Consider the following 22107-nt stretch of genomic DNA (forward strand, 5'->3'; position numbering starts at 1 on the left):
TATGCGTTTTTTCGGGCCGATGCCGATACAGATATTAGGGAGTAAAACAAGACTGATAACGATATATCGGCCGATATTCTTTATGTGTATATTATAGTTCAGTATGTACTACAGTATATTATAGTACAGTACTGTACATAGAATACCCTAATACAATGCAATGCAATGATCACTCACAAATGTGGTGATCACTCACAAATGTGGTGATCAAACACTTATATTTATGTGACAAATCTATGTACTATAGGCAAGAAGTTAACAATAAACTTTATTATCCAAAATTAGTTGGATATCAGTGCACTAAACAGTAAACTTGACTTATTATAAATAACTTTAAAAAACACAAAGAGAACAAAATGCATAAAACTTGCATCATTTGCAGTTTTAACGAGAATAACGTTATAAAGAGAAACTTATGAAGTCATTGATTATTAGCTTTAAAGTAAGTTGTGTACTTCACAAATTAGTTAGCCACTCACAGTTACGAAGACAATGCTTGACGGAGCACATACTAATGTACGCTATGTTTAATGTTGTGCACAACGTTTTTATAACACAAACCCAGGGTTCCGTGCAAACTTTAGACTTTTATAAAACTAAAGCGTCTCCGCTCCGCCTCTTTTATTTAGCAAGGGTGTAGAGTTGGGCGAGCTTATTGAATCAATTGCTCTGAAATGAGCATGTTAACTAACAACACAAGCAGCAGTAATCTCATATAGTGTTATATAAGCGCGTAGTTTAAACGTGTCATTTCTCCGTCTCGCGTCATTTCTCCCGCTTGCGTTTAAACTCGTCGACAAAGAGACGTATTAAAAACACCAAATGTAAGCGGGAATGCGTCTCTCTTGTCCATTTATAATCCAATCGACCAAAGCGCGTCTTAATACCAGGTGTAAAAATGTTGTGAAGAAGACACTGCGTGACTGCTTCCATGCCAACTGAGAGACTGAAGAGACTGACTGAAGTGAAGGGGGTGGGGGATTGGCTGGTGTCACTACAGTAAGTGATCTGGGTCACCATTAGCAACCAGTATGGCGCACTATGCTGGACAAACAAGTACTTACATCTTTCAAATGCATTTAATGTGTTCTGTAACAAACTTTCATATCGGCGCATATCTGCGGCTTATACGCCGATACAGATATATCTGCGACATGCTCATATCGGCTGATAAAATCGGCAAAACAATAAATCGGTCGGGCTCTACTAAAAATATTTGAAGTGTCCCCATAACCACATACAGTGGGAATAAATACAATTTCTTTATATCATTTTAAAGAAAACCCTTTGAAGTTACATAAAAAGCTGCTGTTTGTGACAAATATTGTTATTTAGGGTGTTTTTCATATGATAAAACACCAAATTGTCTTTTTAATGTTGTAAATACTGTTTTGATAGTGTATAACTCTGGTTCTGGGTGCTCTAGCAGACTGCAGACAGTTCTGGTTGTTAGCAGCAGCAGACAGTAAACAACCAAAAAAAGAGTGATCTCTTTAGCATGTCGCTTTCAAAAGTTATTCTTATTTTACTGAAGGGTGCGAAAATATATTTTTCATATAAATATGATTTTTTTGTTTTGCACATATAATAAATAGCAAGGGATTATCCATGCACACAACCTAAGAAAATGCTGTGAATGGACTCATTTTTTAGAGTAGGACCTAAGAGAAAAGATGGTGTATCATTTGTGGCTATCTGTGATATCTGAGGCAGTTCATGCTCAAGTTTCACATAAATTTACAAAAGACCATTTTTTACCTTATTATTCATTCATCGATTGTTGGATATGTGTTGATAATAAAACAAAAATAACGCTGTAGCCTTATTCCTGAGAATGAGAGCTTTCATTTGATATAAGACTTGCCCATGTTTGTCATACTTGAAAAATATGAAATATATGAATATTAAAGGAGCGGTGAATCAAAAACTCAATTTTAACTTGATAATTTGTTATATAAGAGGTCATCATACTTAAATGAACATCCTGCAAGTTTCAGAACTGAAAACGTCCGTGCTACTGAAATATAACCGTCTTTGGCACCAAGCCAGCTAAACACTCCAGTGAAAAATTCGGAAATCTATGACGTCAAAGTAGAATTGAAACACCTCCCCATAACCAAAAGGACAAGTCTACTTTTGTAGCCCCGCCCACAGCTTCGCGTGACACGTGTGTCTCAGTAAGTAAACATGTCTTTAAAGATTGACAAATTTAACCAAAATGACTTTTTAAATACATTTTTTTCTGAGAGACTTTTATTTTGACGCGGTGATCTGTTATGATACCATGGAAACGCTTTTTCGGTTGTGAAAGAACTGCGTGGGAACAACCATGGGAACAACACAGAAGCTAAATACTTCAATTCGGAGGCTTGGAACTTAACATTAGCAATATGCTTGGATAAAGTTTGCTTTTGAAGAAGTTCCAGCTCGTGTGGGGAGCGTTTGTTAACGTTGTGGACATGGATTCATTTGTAAAGAAGTCGATGCTGGATTTGCAGAGAGACTCAGAAGCACCACTTATATTGGATCTGACAACAATGACACAGCAGTATAATTCACAGTAAGACATTTTACTTTATTTAAGTTACTGCGTTTCACTATTGCTTTGTTAAAAGAGATTGCTTGATATGTCCTGTTGTAACATCCGTGTCTAAATACGTTTGTTGACTGTTTTAATTTACTAAAAACATTAAACGATTAATAAAGGTACAACACTTAACAATACGACTGTAATTTAAAGGTAGAAATATACAAAGTTAGTTATAAGGAAGGATTTATCAACCGCAGTTTAGATTCTGATGCCCGTTTACTGTGTTGTATACGGTAATTTAGGCAAGTTGCGTTTGAAAGGTCAAACACTCAACAAAGCTTATTTTTTATCATATGACTGTGGTATTTAACATTACGTGAATGTAAAAGCAACCTCACAAGCACAATAGAAATATACAAAGTTATTGATAAGGATTTATTAGCCGCAGTTTAGATTCGGATGCACGCTTACTGTGTTTTATACGGTAATTTAGTCACGTCGAGTTTTGTTTCTACTTTAATATACGTATTGTCATTTATGTGTATCATCTTTAGCACCCAGAATCTTTTGTGTCTCAAACATATTTGTGTTCGGCTGCTATTTTTATCACATTAATGTTTTTAAAACATTTCCCTACATGTAATGACGGGGAATGAAGCTGTCCAATCATAGCAGTGGGTGTTTACGTTCAGGTCTTCAATGCGGCCCGCCCCTTCAAACGAACCATTTCTCAAGACAGCCATTAATCCATGTTACAAAATAGCGTATTACTTATTGCTTTTGATGTTTTTGAATGTAAAAACAACGCGAAATGCATAAGTAGACATCAATCAACGTCATAAAGCAATAAAATCGACCAATTCACGGCCCCTTTAAATGATATTAAAAAATATGGGGGGGGGGTGATAGTGTAAATTAAGTGTAAATAACTTACTTACATTGAAAGATATGTCAAAGTGATGCATATCTGCAGAAAGTAGAGACTCTAAGCTTTCAAACAGTATCTCATATGTGGTACTGGGGGTCCATGAAGGACCATTATTTAATATTAAGTCAAAATACGAAATTCTGGACCCGGGACAGGGTCCTCAGGGTTTTTAAAGTGTCTACTGTTGAAGCACATCTGATCGTTTCTGGAAGCTGTTTCAAGCTTGTTTTGAGTGAACCCTTGGTATTTCTAACTGACCTGATCCTAATGATCGGAGTAACCTGTTTTATACATTCTGGTTTATATTCAATTATCATATCTGTAATGTATTTCAGTCCTAAGCCATGAAGTGATTTATAAACAAGTAATAACACTTTAAAATCTATTCTAAATGTAATAGGAAGCCAGTGTAAGGACCTGAGAAGTGGCGTGATGTGCTCTGATTTTTTGGATCTGGTCAGAATTCTGGCAGCAGCGTTCTGTATGAGCTGCAGCTGTCTAATGGTCTTTTTGGGGGGACCCTAGTAAGTAAGTTTTGTCTTGAAACAAAACATCTAATTTTGATAATATTTTTGAGATGGTAGTAAGTAGGGGTGGGACAAAAAATGTATTCTTAGATGAACGATAGATGGACGTGGGCCGATTCTGAATCGATTCTTAAATGTTAGTTTACAAAATACGTTATCAGAACCAAAAGGCGGAACTTAACTGGGGGAGCGGTGCTGCACACGGACAACTTAAGAGAGTGCGCACTGCACGAGCGCATAGCGGAGCTTACAAGAGCAGAAGAGAAAAAAATTATATCTAGAACAGCCCTGTTTGACTCATTCTAAACTGCAAGAAAACAAGATAAATTTTCGGATAGTCTTTCTCTGCTTTTTCTCTGTTCAGGGAGTGGCAGGGAGAAACAGCACATTTAATTGAATGACTCTTCTGACTCTTCTATAGCGTTTCCCTAAACCATTCGCTGACTGTTTAGATATAACACAATTATACTTCTGTAAAAATATGTATATATATATATACCGTAATACTGCCGCTCACTGTATATAATGATGATGCTAGACGCTTAACGTTAGTCAGTTCGTGGAAGTTAATGACGGTTAACATATAGAATTAATATGTCACGTTTAATTACTATTTTTACTGGTTTTAATGTCGTACAACAGAAACAGGACATATATGTATAGAATGACATTATTTATCCCTTAGTTGCATTAAAGTACAGTATGTGACAGTTCAGAGACTAGTAGCAAAAGCGCAAACATTAACCTGGTTTTGAGAGCAAATGTGACGTAATGAAGTCACAGATATGCAAATGAGTACTTCAAGAATCGATTCCCACCCCTAGTAGTAAGCTTATTGTAGATTTGCTTATTGCTTTCAATTCAATAAAATTTTATTTATATAGCACTTTTCACAATTGTTAATTGTTTCAAAGCAGCTTTACATTAATAGATGTAGGAAAAGCATAGAAAAGCGGGCGTAGTAATAATGTAACGTATACAGTAAAGTAGTAAGTTAAGCCAAAGGTGGTGGACTCTCCAGGGGATGAAAACCCCCTTAGGAGAAAACCCCCCCTGGCTAGTCCAGGGAGAAATCTCCTAGGAGGAGAAAAACCCCTGAGAGAGATACATATATATTTATATATATAAATACTATTGGGGTATTTGAATGGGTAATCAAATTAAACTGGTTCCGCCGGTGATCACTGGTGGTCAGGCATCGGCTGGGCATCTCGTTGAAGGACTGTCAGTAGATCAGTTGGTGTGATGACCTTCACAGCAGCAGGAACTGGGTCTGTTTGTCTCATTATCCTCAGGGTCAAGGACGAGACAGGGAGAGAGAAACAGAATCTTATTACCCTAGTGTAGCGTGGTCACCTTTAAGTGGGTTAGTTGGGCGCCAGACAGTTAAACTGTCACATGTAATGCAAGTGTCATACAGTATTGTGGTTTAAGTCCAGACAGGCTAACTATTGTGGCATAAGTATATTACCCAGATGAGTTATGTGAGTGCTTTGTTAAAGAAGAATGTCTTAACCAGCTGTAACTTGTTTACCTGATTTGCATGACATCCCACCAGTAATGAGTTTATGGAAGAAAATCAATGACGTTTGTTTTTGAAATAAAACAGCCTGTTGAATTGTTCTACTTGAAAAAAATATGCATTGTATTAACCATGCTTAAATTTTAATGCATTGTATTCAGCACATTGGCGATTCTAGACAAATTTCACAAGGAGGGGCCAGTGTTTTACCAGAGGGGCACATGAAAAAATGGCAAGAAATTATATTTCAAGTCTCAAGTCTCATTTATTTATATAGCCCTTTCCACTACAACGTAGACCAAAGGACTGTACAACTAAAACCCAGAAAAAAGGCAGAATACAATATACAATAGAGCATCAAGAATTAAAAGATACAGAATACAAATAAGTTTTCACACGAATTTTAAAAACATCCACTGATGGTGCAGATCTAACATCAGGAGGCAAAGCATTCCACAACCTAGGGCCGCTCGATCCCCTTTCGTCTTAAGACGAGTTCTTGGAACATATAGTAGTAACCAGTTAAAAGACCTTTGGGATCTACCAGAGTTCTTAACCACCAGATCCTTGATATATTCTGGAGCCAACTCATGAACAGCTTTGTACACATATAACAAAACCTTATACTGTATCCGATATTTCACAGGGAGCCAATGAAGCCTTTTCAGAACTGGAGTAATATGCTCCCTTTTCTTAGTACCAGTAAGAAGCCTGGCTGCAGCGTTTTGAACCAGCTGCAATTTTGAAATAAGAGATTGACTGGCGCCTGTATATAAAGCATTACAGTAATCCAAGCGTGAGGAAATGAATGCGTGAATCACTGTTTCCAGATCAGGAACAGACAAAAACGATTTTAATTTCGCAATAGTCCTTAACTGAAAAAAAACAATTTTTTACCACGTTTTTAATCTGATGGTCAAACATAAGTGCAGAATCAAAGATTACACCTACATTTCTTATTTTAGGCTGAACATATGTTTCCCATGTACCTAGGAAGTCGGTTAAACTAATGTGTTCCTTATTCATCCCAAACACCATGACCTCAGACTTGCTTGCATTTAACTGCAGGCAATTTTGCTCTAACCAAGTAGTCACCTCCTTTAAACAAGCAACCAGGGATAAAGTAGGGCTTGATCCTCCAGCTCCAATCGGTAAGTAAATCTGAATGTCGTCAGCATATAGATGATAAAATATACCGTATTTCTTAAAAATTTGTCCTAAAGGCAACAAAAATAAAGAAAAGAGAATAGGACCCAGAATTGAACCCTGAGGTACTCCACAATCAAGAGAAGCTGGCCGGGAGGAAAAATCCCCAACCGTGACACAGATTGAACGCCCCCTTAAATATGAGGAAAACCATTTTAAAACCGTCCCTCTCAGCCCTACAACGTGCTGCAAACGATTAATTAGAATATCGTGATCAATTAAATCAAAAGCAGCACTAAGATCCAACATAATTAGAGCCCCAGCATTACCTGAATCTGCAATAAGTAATAGATCATTTGAGACTCGCAGTAAAGCTGATTCAGTACTGTGTCCTGCCCGAAAACCAGACTGAAAGACATCTAGCACCTCATTTCTAGCCAAAAAAGTATTTAACTGAGATAAAACTACCTTTTCCAAAATTTTAGAGATACAAGGCAGCTTTGAAATGGGCCGATAATTTGTAAAATCCAACGGGTCGAGAGAGGGCTTTTTAAGAAGGGGCTGGATAACCGCCTGCTTAAAACTTAGAGGAAAAATGCCTGTATAAAGACTGATATTAACAATGGCAGTAATACAAGGCCCAATGTAATCAAATGTCGCAGCCAGCAAATCAAAAGGTAAAACGTCCCAACTAGCAGCTGGGCGATTTAATTTACAAATAATAAGACTGATCTCATTAATTGAAACCAAATCAAACTTATCAAACGTACTAACATTTCTAAAAATACCTCCTGACAAAACATTTCGGTCCTGAAACCCAGATCTAATTGAGTTTACTTTATCTAAAAAGACATTTAAAAACTTCTCACAACACTCAGTGGATGGTGGTATTGAGACAGTGTTTGGGTTTAGAAACCTATTAATCGATTGAAACAAAATTTTTGGTGATTTCGAGTGCTGTGATACAATTTTGGAAAAAATATTTAAATATTATAGGGGTGGTTACAGGAATTAGTTTAAGACAGGACTAGGCCTTAGTTTAATTAGGAAATATAACTAGTTTTAATGCGTGATAGAGGGTGTTTACCGACCACCTACAAAAAATAACTTTCCTCCTTTTCAACTTGTGTGCATTTTGAAGCAAAACAAAGGGCACTGGTGCATTTTAAGATATGTCAGTGCAAGTTGTTTTCAGTTTGGACCGCTCTTACATTTTTTTTGTCTAGGACTAGTCTAATCCCTTTCCGGGAAACTGTCCCGTAAACTTTATTTTATTTTACTTTACAATCATATAAATATTTATTTAATACAAGAGTGAGTGCAAAAGGGGAGCTGGGCTCTTTTCTAAAGCCCCCCATCCAAAAATCATGCGAGCCTACTCAATAAACTTTATGAAATACAAACTTTTATAAAGTCAAACGTTTGTTTTAGTTTATATAAGCACACATTTCTAGACTGTTTGGGACCACAATCTAATCAATATTTAGGGGTCAAGCCCTGAAGGGCAGCCCATAGAACCGTACGTAGGAAAGTTATGAAATTTGGCACACTGATAAAAGACAGTCGAATGTGTCCCCATAGTAAATATGGAGTCTCTATGTCTAACCCGCTAGCGCCACCAACAGTCCAAAGTTGCACTTATGTTCTTGCTTATAACTTCTGATCCGTAAGTCCTAGAAACAAGATTCTTGCTTCCTCTGATTCCTTGGCTCATGACGTAATTTTCCGTCATGAACATTTTTCCGCCATTTTTAATTATTCCAAAAACCTACTTTTACGAACTCGTCCTAGAGCTTTTGCCCGATTTCCACGAAAATCGGTATGTAGCATCTACAGACCATCACGGCAAAAAGTTATGGAATTCATGTCAATTTGTCAATCCGTTTCCGTAAAACGCGTCAACAAATTCTACGTAGAGCGCAAAAAAACGGATTTGAGGCTGTATCTTCGGCAAACTTAAGCCTATTGACACGATACTTGGTACTTGTGATGCCAGTCAGGAACTACGGTTGCATGCAGAGTTTTGTCACAGCGCCACCTAGTGGTCAAACTTATGCTTTACACGCCTATAACTTTGGCTCCGATTGACGTATTTTCATGGTACTTTGGAGTTCTGAATATTTGCCGAGTCCAACGATACCAAACATGCCAGAATTCGCCTTACGGTTAACCCTGCGCAGCAAAATAGCGCTTAAAAAACATGCGTGAATATCTCCGCGAGCGTTTTTCCGATCGACTCGAAAACACCATAGGAAGAAACTAACCTTACCCGCCGAACAAAAAGTTCTATTGGCATTATATTAAAATTTCCAACAGAAATAGCCGAAAATTGCAAAAAACTAAAAATTACCTTTTAAATTTTGTGTTTTTTACACATAAATGGTTATAACTCTGCAACAAAATAAGATTTTTACACCAGATTTGATACACTAATGTACGAATACAGTCTGAGGCCACACAAAATAAATTGTATGCTTGCACCACTAGATGGCCTTATAATTGAACAAAACAAGCCCCGAAGGGGCGAAGACCCCTATTGTATTTGTTAGTTTTCTTATTATTATTAGGGGTCAAGCCCTGAAGGGGAGAAGACCCCTATTGTATCCGTTAGTTTTCTTTTTATTTTTATTATTAGGGGTCAAGCCACGAAGTGACATCATTTCCGTCGTGCTAATTATTTAGATATTTTGAATTGTTTGTAAAACCTACTTTTTCAAACTCGTCCTAGAGCTTTTGTCCAATTAGTGTAAAGAATGGGTGTGTAGCATCTAGAGACACTCATGGCAAAAAGTTATGGAATTCGTGTCGATTCGCCAATCTGTTTTCGTATACCGCGTCAACGAATTTTACGTAGAGTGTGAACAAACAGATTTGAGGCTGTATATTCACCAAAGTTATACATATTCACACGAGATTTGGTAGTTTTGATGGCAGTCATGACCTGAGGGTGCGTGCACAGTTTCGGTACAGCGCCACCTAGATGAGCTGATGAGCACGCCGAAACTGATTTGAGGCTATATCTTCGCAAAAGTTTTGCACATTGGCAGTGGTTCATTGGTTCAGGGGTTAGTGTCGGTTGTCTACAAATCGGAAGGTTGGTGGTTCAAACCCCAGCTCCACCTGACCAAGTGTCAAGATGTCCATGAGCAAGAAACCTATCCCCTAGGGATGGGCACGGATATTCGAATATTCGATCGGAACAAAATAATTCAAATTTAAAAAATGCTATTCGACTGTTTGTTTGTTTTTAATGTGCCACCAAAGGGTTACGACTTATTTAATGCTTTTTAACTTCATCTATACTGTCTTTTACAGACTTAAATGGAAGCATATATGAACATTAATTTGTATGTATTTCTGATTGTTTGGCAATGCAGATTGCAGACGAATTTAAGTTTTTCCATTTATCTCCAGGTTTGGCCGCACCGCGCCGTATTTGGCCACTGGCTCAGTGAAGGCTTGTGTTATTAAACGTGCTTCTCCGCCGCACGCATCAACACATGAAAGATTTGTAAGCTTTCTGTTATAAAGTCTACTTTATTTTGTTAATAACGAGACAGACACGGAGAACGAAATGAAACGGAGAACATTTATTATATGCGGTGCTCTATCGAAAATTAACCGGAAAACTGCACATGGCAGTTTAAATGCAAGCTCCGTCTTTGTGACATGTTGTTAAATTAAGCTGACGTTAGTAACTTTGCACAGTCAACAATAATCTATCGAGCCAGCTTACGTTGTTTGTAAAATAATGTTAAATACAGATATTCAATCTTGTTCAATCCGTATGTTGGTTTTAATCGGATAACCATCATCACGAGGAAGAGTTTTCTCCGCAGCACCGGCATTATTGTATCTAGTCAGAAGAACGGGCTTTCACCGAAGCAGGTAGGATAAATATGGTTTTCTTTAATCACAAAATACATGTCAAACTAAGCTGAGAAGATATTTATATGGCGACTGAGCCGTGGGTTATGTAGATGTGTTTTTTCGTTTGCTCCGGACTCTTATTTGGAGTCTGTTTAAGGGTTTAAATGATGATAGTTTACTTTGTCAAGTCCTCAAACTTTAAACTTCGCAAGTTCTCAAACTTCGCTTAGATTTGGGGTTAGTGTATAATATTTGGTATGATATAATGTATGTAAGATCAAACAGTAATGAATTCATACTAACGACCGACCCGACTTGAAACTAAGGATTTGACTCAGACTTCGCTCCGCATGGGGTTTTAACGCCTTTTTCTGTAGGATATTTTTTAAGAAGAATTTAAAAATATATATATTTTTACAATGTTTTTAACTTAAAAATACATATATATACATACAGAATATAAGTTTAGCTTGTTGTGGATATTTCGTAATTATAAGCCTTCTGTGAAATTATGACAAAATGAAAAATACAAAAGACGCATGTCTTAATTAACATAATTTAAATAAAAGAATATTCGAATATTCGTTCTTTATGAGCTTAAATATTCGAATAGTAAATTACTGGAAAATGCCCATCCCTACTATCCCCAGATGTTATATGTCATAACAGTCATGAACTGATGGTGCATGGAACGGTTTGTCATAGGGCCACCTAGTGGTCACAAGATTTGAAAAATGTTTTTTTGCTTATAACTACTGCAAAATTGAGTCTAAATTCATTAAAGTGCTATTGTAAGATTTCTTGAGGCATGCTGAGTCAAACGATATCAAAACGTTTTCTGTCGGCCATTTTCAATAACAAAGCATACCCACTTTTTCAAAACTCAAAAACTTGATTGGCTTGGATTCGGTACACACAATCTAGACTCTAGACAAAAAGTTATTGTCAGTTGTTGTATAGCACATCAACAAATATGATGGCGAGCACAAAAATGGATTTGAGGCTATATATTCGCAAAGGTTTTGCACATTGATGTGTGTATTGGTAGTGGTTCAGTGGTTAGTGTAGGTTGTCTACAAATCGGAAGGTGGGTGGTTCAAACCCCAGCACCACCTGACCAAGTGTTGAGGTGTCCATGAGTGAGACAACCCCAAATGCTCCCGATGAGCTGGATGGCTCTTGTGTGGCTGGCACTGTATGAATAGGTGAATGTCATAAAGTGAGGGTGTATGGAATGTTTTGTTACAGCACCACCTAGTTCATCAGTAACATTTTTTTGAGGCTATATTTCAACATTGCTTAATCATATGTATATCAAATTTGGTGGGTGTCATCACAATCATGACCCGAGGCATCATCTATTGTTTTGGTGCAGTGCCACCTAGTGGTCAAGTCATTTGAGGCCATATCTCCACATTGCTTAATCACATGTACACCAAATTTGGTGGGTGTCATCACAATCATGACCTGAGGCACAATCTATTGTTTTGGTGCAGTGCCCCCTAGTGGTCAAGTCATTTGAGGCTATATCTCAACATTGCTTAATCGTATGTATGTCAAATTTGGTGGGTGTCATCACAATCATGACCCGAGGCATCATCTATTGTTTCGGTGCAGTGCCACCCAGTGGTCAAGTGATTTGAGGCTATATCTCAACATTGCTTAATTGTATGTATATCAAATTTGGTGGGTGTCATCACAATTATGACCCGAGGCACCATCTATTGTTTCGGTGCAGTGCCCCCTAGTGGTCAAGTCATTTGAGGCTATATCTCAACATTGCTTAATCATATGTATATCAAATTTGGTGGGTGTCATCACAATCGTGACCTGAGACACCATCAATTGTTTTAGTGCAGTGACCCCTAGTGGTCAAGTCATTTGAGGCTATATCTCAACATTGCTTTATCATATGTATATTAAATTTGGTGGGTGTCATCACAAACATGACCTGAGGCAAAACCCATTGTTTCTGCAGAGCACTCAAGATTTGAAAAATGGCTATTATAACCTTAATCTACTGAAAACTTCTTAAATCTTAAATCATAACGGTCATCACGATACTTCATTCTGTGCCCTTTTTAGCTTGACCCCGGCATCGCTGCTTTGCAGCTATATTTTTCTTTTTCTTTCTCTTCCTCCGCCATTGCAGTCTTTGGCGGCCTATAGAACTGTACGTAGGAAGGTTATGAAATCTGGCACACTGATAGAAGACTGTCCAAAAAGTCTCCACAGCAAATTTGAAGTCTGTATCTCTAACCCGCTAGCACCACCAACAGTCCAAATTTGCACTTATGTATTTGCTTATAACTTCTGACCCGTAAGTCCTTAACACTAAATTTGACTTGCTATTCGACTGGACCCTATGACGTCATTTTCCTTCATGAAAAATTTTCCGCCATTTTGATTTATTCATAAAACTTGTTTTTGCGAACTTGTCCTAGAGCTTTTGCCCAATTGCCACGAAAAATAGTATGTAGCATCTAGAGACACTCAGGGCAAAAGTTATTAAAAGAATTTTGATAAACCATTCCGTTTTCGTATAGCGCGTCAACAAATTTTACGTAGAGGGCAAAAAAACAGGTTTTAGTGTGTATCTTCGCCAATCTTATGTCTATTGACGCCACACTTGGTAGTTGTGATGCCAGTGAGGATCTGAGAGGGCATGCAGAGTTTCATCACAGTGCCACCTAGTGGTCATACAAATGTTATACATGCTTATAACTTTGGCTGTGATCAGCGTATTTTCACAGGACTTGATTTTTTGGAGTCCTGAATAGTTGCCAAGTCCAACGATACCAAACATGCCAGAATTTGCCTTATGGTTAACCCTGCGCAGCAAAAAAAGTACTTAACAAACATGCGCGAATATCTCCGCGAGCGTTATTCTGATCGACTCGAAAACACCATAGGAAGAACAATACATTACCTTCTGAACAAAAAACTCTATTGGCATTATATTAAAATTTTCATCAGAAATGGCCGAAAATTTCAAAAAACGAAATATAACCTTTCAATTTTGTGTTTATTACACATAAATGGTTATAACTTCGTAACAAAAAGAGATTTTTTCACCAGATTTGATACGCTGTTGTATGAACTGAGTCTGAGGCCACACAAAAAAAATGGTATCCCTGCACCACTAGTTGGCCTTATAATTTAACAAAACATTTCATATCAAGCAATCTTTATGTTCATATAACTGTTTCTTCACTAAACTAAAGTGTATAGTCATAAAACTAGCTAGATGTAACACAGTAATGACTAGGGATCGACCGATATGGATTTTTTTGTGCCGATGCCGATACCGATTTTTCCCCATCAGCCTTAGCCGATGACCGATACAGGCTGCCGATTTTCTTTAGCCGATATTTGGAGTCGATACTGCTTTTTCTTATTCAGTTTATATCATAAAAATGACACAATGATAAAACCAAATGTTACAACTCTTAATTTAAAAAAGGAACATTTACTGAACTATATATATATATATATATTTTTTTTTTAATTTACTGAACTATATTTAACAAATAGTAAAAAAAAAGTGAGGTAGAACAAGTAAAAAAATTCAGTGCTGCTTAAAATACATAAATAAAATAATAATTACACCATTGCACACACAGTAGCAGCAACCAAGCAGCATAACAAGGCGAACACTTTACTTTATCCATGAAAGTAACCAACTATTTACAACCTATTTAATGCTTAGGTCTTAAGTTTTAGTGCACTTAACTTAATCTCTTGTAGAGCAAATGTATTTAATAAGAAGACAAGGAATAAGACAGAAGACAGCAATATACTGACCAAATAACAACTTAAAAAGAATTCTGAATAACATGCCAATTGCCCCACTTCTGTACCTCACACACTCTAGTGCCCTATAATAAATGCGAGGGATAGTTAGTTTGCCTCAGCTCGCTTAAAACGCATAAAACTGAACAAATACATGAGGATTTGTGTACGGACTTCGGTCAGATAGTAGAGCGCGTGCACGTGGGAGAGGTGCAGTGAGACATGGATGAGAGAGTGCATGTATCTTTGCGCTCCCAGTGAACGGAAATTTTGACAAAACTTACAAAACAACACTTCTCCGGTCACATAAAAGTCATGTGGGAACTGTTTGGAACTAAGTGCTTTGGGTCGAATTTCTTAATTTTTTTCGCTGACTAAAATTCCGCGAAAATCCGCGTTAACAACCATAAACGTATGCAACCATGAACTGCGCTCTCCACAATGACGAGAAACTATCAGCAATGGATATTGATTTTTAGCCTTTTACTACTACATATATTTATGGAGATGAAAATTAAAAACCCACCCTGTCCAGCTATGATCAGCTGTTCGGCTGATCACATGACCTGCGTTCGCTTGCGGCATTATGAGCATGCGTCGCGTCCAAACATCAGACTGGTGGTCGCTGAATAAAACTCCTATAAATACCACGAAATCACGGAACAACGTCAGCATTATTTAATCCTATGACCAGTGTTCGTAACAGTATGCATACGGTTAGCCCAAAAGCTATTTGAAGCTCCCTAAATACAATGGAAAGCAGTTTTATAGGCATTCGCGTTTTCCATTAGGACCACCAAACTTTCTTCGCTATGGTTGCACGCACATATAGGGCAACATGTTAACACTTTCAAAGTATATGGCAATATTTCAGTCAAACAGTTAAAAGAGGCTTTGAAGTTTAAAACTTACCAGCGCAGGCTTGGAGCGCTCCGCTCTGCTAGTGGGGGGGGGAGGGGCAATGCACGGGCTGCAGGCAGCTCTCAAGCAACACAGAGCTGCCTGTGGGCGCCTGTCTGTAATTAATGCCGGGGGAAAACTATCGGCGAACGCAAGCCGCGAATCGGCCGATGCCGATACACCTAAAACCTGCTAAAATCGGCCCGATGTATCGGCCGGCCGATATATCGGTCGATCACTAGTAATGACCCAAGTTTGAATGCATGATTTTGTTATTGCGCCACCTAGTGGTTTTGAGATAAGAAAATGTAATTTTTTGCCTAAAACTACTGTAATAGTACGTCTAAAACCATGAGTCATTATGCATTAATCCTTTCATGGCTTGGAGTATAATTAATGGTGGATGCCAAATCACTCCCTATCAACCAATGAGATTACCTTATCAACCGTTTTTGCAAGAGCTATATCTTTGCATCAGAACATCTTGGAGATATCGGGGTGGGCTCTTTTGAATCAATAACACCACTTTAGCATTTTTGGACATGAGTTTTGCCACTGCAAGCACCACTCACATATTTTTCTTCATAGACCTAGCATTCCATAATTCTCAATAAGAGTGAGACGATTGCAATGGGCAAAACATAGATTCTTTTTTTGATGTATTTCTCATCTGAAATCATAAGGTTTCCTTAGGTTCTTTAAACTGTTCATTCAAACTTAACTTTACTTCATTCTGTGCCCTTTTTTGGCTTGACCCCGGTGATTGCTGCTAGCAGCTATATTTAGGGGTCAAGCCCAGAATGGGCGAAGACCCCTATTGTATCCGTTAGTTTTCTTTTTCTTCTTAACTATTATTCTTCTTCCTGTTCCATTGCGGTCTATGGCAGCCCATAGAACCGTATGTATGAAAGTTATGAAATTTGGCACACTGATAGAGGACAGTCAAAATAATATCCACAGCAAACTTGAAGTCTCTATCTCAAACCAGCTAGCGCCACCAACAGTCCAAATTTGCACTTACGTTTTTGCTTATAACTTCTGACCCGTAAGTCCTAGAAACGAAATTCTTGATCCTCTGATTCCTTGGCTCAAGCCGATTCGATTGGACCCTATGAGGTCATTTTCCGTCATGAAAAATTTTCCGCCGTTTTGAATTATTCCTAAAACCTACTTTTGCGAACTCGTCCTAGAGCTTTTTCCCGAATTTAAAAGAGGAACTATATTTTATGGCGTAATAGCACTTTTTGGGAGCACTGCGACTCGCCTGAAAAGTCCGCTCTCCTTCTCCCTCTCATAATGGGAGAGGGAGGGTGTTACTGTGCCGAGTCGAAGCACTCCCAAAAGTGCTATCACGCCACAACATGTAGCTCCTCCTCTAAATCCGCTTAGAAAAGCGCTACGTTCCACCCTGTACCACCAAACTTGCTCGTACAACCACTCGTCCCAAACAGGAAAAACGCCGATGTGCCTGGTCACCTCCAACTCCATCTCCAAATGGCACCATCGAATGAATGGGGCCAAGCCAAACGCCATCGAAGCATCGCAGCGCGCTCCAGCGCCCACGTGCACGCATACAGATGATAGAGGGATGTATCAACAATTCTTAGTTAAGGTAATAACATATTTTAATATTGAAAATGAGTAGACTATTCCTTTAATTTTTTATTAAAATGAATTGAGATTCACATTAGGGTTGTGCCGATAGACGATAGTATCGTGTATCGACGATCTTCAGACATATCGCCAATGGCAGGCTTTCATGGCGATAGTCATGGCGATAGTTGGCGAATGGTTATTATTATTATTATTTTTATCATCATAGTTTTATATTAACACCCACAATGCATGCTTTTCCTCACATGAGGGTTTGTGGGCTTCACTTTACGTGGAGAGCTTGTAAAGAGAGAATTCCTTCTTGCACGTACCTGCACTTAATGCGCGCGTCTTGGTCTCCTTCTACCACTAAATCCAGCGCGCCGCGTCATGAGCAGCTGCGCTTCTCTCTGTCTCACGTGCACGCGCTCTCGCGTCTGTCCGAAGTCTAAACATAAACTAAAGTAGTAATCCTTATGTATTTGTTCAGTTTAATGCGTTTCATGCGAGCTGAGGCAAACTTTACTTTTTGTTTAAAATATGACCCGCTGCATATTAGCGCCTCTCTCTCACTCTCGCATACGTGCAGAAAGCTGCGCTCTGTCCGAAGTCAGATCACTAGGTATTAATCCTGTTTATGAAATGCATTTCAATGAGTTGTAGCAACACGTCCCTCGTGTTTAATATATGATTGTGTTTAAAATATGATCGCGTTCCGCTGGACCGATGCGTTTAAAAAGGCACCTCATGAGAGCACCACTGCTTGACACGTGTAGTCTTCTGCAACAGCACTAAAACAATGCATTGAATTGTTTGTATGTGCGCGCGCGCAGATGCATGTTTTTACAGTTAAGTAATCATGATAGGGTTTTAATGACGCGCACGCATTAATGGCATCAGGTTTAAGAAGGTTGCGGTCATGACGGTGTTGCTCTTGGTTTTTTTTGTCCACCCATCAAGTGACTTGTTATAATGAGTAATAAAAAATTAACATAAAAAAATGAGTAAACTACTGCCCCGCCCCCCCCCCCCCCCCCCCCGATAATATCGTGTATCGCCGATCTCACAGGCTGACGATAGGACGATCTGAAAATAGGGCATATCGCCCAACACTAATTCACATACAATTTATAGTCATAATTCAACCTCATGTTTTTTTAAAACTATTTAATCAAATAAAACTTTTGAAATTTATTTTGAAACCAAAATTTATATCTCCCATTGCTGAAAAAAACTATACAGGTTTCATGCGCGCGCAGCTTGTTTAGTAACAATACAGCAAGGTGTAAACGTGTGTGTGTGTGTGTGTGTGTCGGCGGGCTGCACTCTCTGTTTAATATTCCGCTCTGTCTTTGCGCTGCGCGTTCTGCTCTGTCGTTAACATAACGTTAAGTAACATGCTATTTGATTTTGTTTTAAATTTTAACTTATCCAGTTGGACAACTAATTTTCTCTTACACTTTTCTACAAAAAAATCCACTTGTCCCGGACAAGCGGACAAGCCTTACTGTCGAGCCCTGAGTAAATTGTAAATTGTTTTAGGACTCTTATCAGCAGCATTAACTAATCATGGATCACACATTGAGGAATTTAATCAGTACTCTGTACCAATTTTGGTAATAAAATAGCAGTTATTTATCAGTGTGTTAATTATATGTTTGTATTTTTATGTTTTATTTTTAGGCCTGTCTGGACTTTTTGATGCTGGGCTGCATCACGCAAGCCCATCTGGTCCAGATCCATCGGTTATGAACCTTATATCTGCACTAGAGTCCCGGGGTCCACAGCCACCTCCCTCTGCTTCTTCCCTTTTGTCACAATTTCGCACTCCATCATGGCAGACTGGTAGGCAGAAATTAGGTTGTAAAGGAATTTTACAAATTTGCATAGGTGTTTCTTGTATTTGAATAGTATGCAACAAAATAAAATAACATTTTTGATAATGAAGTCACTGATTATAAAGTAACAGTCTCTGGTTGCCTTAGAGGTGTACAACATATATGTCAGAAGATATGCTTAATACATAGTACCAGTAACATAGTACAAAACTTGTGAGGGACAAAGGACTGGGCGATATGGCAAAGAGTATAGACAAACGCCTGGAGAAAATAACTTAATAATTATATTTAAACAACCTAGTTTATTATCACAAATCTAATATTATAATGTATGTTTTTAATTTGCAGTCACACTTTATCTGTCAATACAAACAACATACGTTTGGTTGATCTAAAAGCTGTGACAACTAACATCACTTTGCTTTATAGGTAAGGCAGAAAACACCTAATGTAAACATTACATAAACATTAATAATCTTGTCAGTAGTGTTAGGGGCGATATGCTCCATAGTGAGATCGTCCTATCGTCAGCCTATAAAATCAGCTATATACACAGTACCGTACTTTCCGGACTATAAGCCGCATCATTCAAAAATGCGTCATTAAGACGAAATAACATATAACATATAAGTCACAGTGGACTATACGTTGCGTTTATTTAGAACATTATTTCACAAAATATTATAAAAATATATAAGTTATTCAACTAAACCAGTGTTCACCAATCCTGGTCCTGGAGGGCCGGTGTCTCTGCAGAGTTTAGCTCAAACCCTAAACAAACACACCTGAAGCACCTTAATTAGCTGTTTCAGGTGTGTTTGATTAGGGTTGGAGTTAAACTCTGCAGAGACACCGGCCCTCCAGGACCAGGATTGGTGACCACTGAACTAAACAATAGCAGACAGAACAGCAGGCTGAATAGATGTCTGTAAGTTAAAGTAATATTATCAGTTATTTAAACGATAAACCAAAGCATATAGAACTTACCTGGAAGGTTGAATAGTCTAAATTAACCGAACAAGCCAACTAGTGAAATGTTTGAATATGCGTCATTCCACCTTAAGAAACCCATAGAATTCCATAAATACAGAAGCAGCATAAGGACGACTCTCGCAGCAGTAGACGGTAATGTTGTCTCATAAATGAAAAAATTAATACATACTGACTAACAAGGCGCACCTGTCTATAAGACGCAGCACCAGCCAAGGTAAGGAAAATATGACGTGGCTTATAGACAGAAAAATACGGTAATATCAGGGCGGGGCAATAGTAGGCCTGTCAAGAGAAAACGCTTTCCCGCCAATGACGAATATTTCTGTCTTCCCGCAATACCGCAACTTTTAAACCCGGAAGCTGGTCATTCTTTCAAAACCTGATGTAATGCTTTCAGTAAGTTGCACATGTTTTCAGTCCACTTAATCATTGTTTCAAATGCAAGATTTTTGTAATATGTAATGAGAGCATTTGGTTTAATCACCGAAACACAACGGTATGATCTTTTTTTAGTTTAGTACTTTTAACAATCAGTTCATCCAACAGCAAACAATGCAAGATACATGTTTCAAATCAGCCTTAGAAGTGCTGAAATTACAGTTTTTCTCAATTGCTAAAACACGAAAACCCATTGGCTGAACAAAGTCCTCAGTTGCCTAAACTCGTTTATGTAATTGGTGCAGTCTGTTGTTAATACCTTAAACCATTTCACATCATAAAACACAATGTGCAGATCTCACTTAGACTTTTTAGCAAAGCTCCAAACACAATATTCACTCTAATGCACATGTCATGCATACTGCTAATCACAAGGGGCAACAATCAAATACAAATAGAGCACATGTGTCATTGATAAAACACAACCACTCAAAATTGATTTAACCTGTTTCAAATGATGTGACACAACCAATATAAGCCAGTTCACTGTTGTATACTGTAGTACAGTGCATTTTAAGCCCGGTGCACACTGTGAGATTTCAGCCAGGATTTAGCTGTCTGGGTCAAATTTTGAAATCCTAAACGATTTCTGGAATCCCAGGCTAAAATCTGCCGTCTTTGATCGCTAGTTTGACATGTTCACAGATAGCCGATTAATGACCATTGCGATCAAAATTATCCTCCGACAAAATTCTGGCAGTGTCAGAAATTTTGAGATACAATCCTGCTGTGTGACATCTCCCTACGACAACCGGCAGCTCAATAACCAATAGAAGCACAGAACCCGATGACACAATTAGTGCAGCGACAACAACAAATCAACGCAGACAAATGTAAAAAAAGAACCAGGTAGACTGTACAGCAGGAGGAGAAACTTGTGGAGTTATGGAAACAATAAAGAGTGTTTGTACAACGCGTCATCGCCACTGTACCATGATAGGATAAAAATGAAGCAGCCTGGAGAGAAATCGCTCTGGAAATTCAAATGCCAGGTACTCGTCTCCTTCGTTTTTTCTTCTTTTTATGCTCAAAACAAGTTATGATTAAAATGAACAGGAGATGTTGTTTCGGTTTTTTAGCCTTCGCGTCAGCGTGTGTTTACCCAGCCGTCGTCAATCGATGACGTAAAACTGCGGATGCGTTTGTTTGCGTGCGTCCGATTTTTAAAAGTCTTTAAACTCATACAGTCTGACATTGATGGAAACTGAGATCATATAGTGTGACATGAACTTAATTACGATCTTAATCGCACAGTGTGGCAAGCAACAATCCTAAAAGACTATTTAAAATCGCACAATGTATGCCGGGCTTTAGGCTGTATAATGTACAATGAACAAATTGTATGACCCTGAACATTGTGCTTTTCTTTTTTTACTGTACTGACTGCTGTACAGTTTTACAGTATCACAGAAACAAAAGACAAGTTTGTGAGATGCAGAGTACAGTACTGTTAAAATAGGTGGTAAAAATCCTTAGATCATTATCTCAAAAGTACATTTTTACATTAGTGAATATGTCAGTCCCATCAAAATGGCAAATCCATGTGTCATTGTTCATGAACAAGACAGTCAAAATGTTGCCATGTTGTCAATATACCAAGTATACACAATTATATGTGTCAGTATTTTTTGGATAAACTGTGGATTAATTGACATTTTCACCTTTCTTTCTGTAAACAAATTACACAAATTGTGATTTTGAAACAAAAATTACAGTACAAAAAAAGTACAAAAAAGTATTCCTATTTCAGGATTCAGGAATTTATCAATTCAGTTCACATTTACAAAAAACTCTATAAAAACATGCTTATAGTAACATATTATGACACATATGGTCAACAGTTTTGCATGACATGCCTTGCACAATGAACTAATTCCTAAATGTTTTTAGGTGTAAGACTATTCAACAGAAACCAGTATAATGTATTTTCATGAAAATTAAATTGAAAAAGCAAACAGCAGACATTTTTACATAATCATCTGCATCACTGTTTGATAGTGTATATCATTTTGATCACTTTGTTTATGGAT

General features: G+C 37.9%; 1 protein-coding gene across 9 annotated transcripts in view; it reads left to right on the plus strand.

Moving 5' to 3' along the window:
• Positions 1-22107, plus strand: part of prr12a (proline rich 12a) — a 246672-nt gene that overhangs the window by 18258 nt on the left and 206307 nt on the right. For 8 of the 9 annotated variants that reach the window (XM_055176538.2, XM_055176535.2, XM_055176536.2 and 5 more), the window contains one exon: positions 18492-18653. The exons of the other annotated variant lie outside the window; for it this stretch is intronic. In XM_055176538.2, the coding sequence (XP_055032513.2) occupies positions 18492-18653 (162 nt within the window). The remainder of the gene's footprint in view (positions 1-18491; positions 18654-22107) is intronic. 9 annotated transcript variants of the gene reach the window in all.

This window comes from Misgurnus anguillicaudatus, chromosome 4, assembly GCF_027580225.2.
Source record: "Misgurnus anguillicaudatus chromosome 4, ASM2758022v2, whole genome shotgun sequence".
In the NCBI taxonomy this organism is placed as follows: Eukaryota; Metazoa; Chordata; class Actinopteri; order Cypriniformes; family Cobitidae; genus Misgurnus; species Misgurnus anguillicaudatus.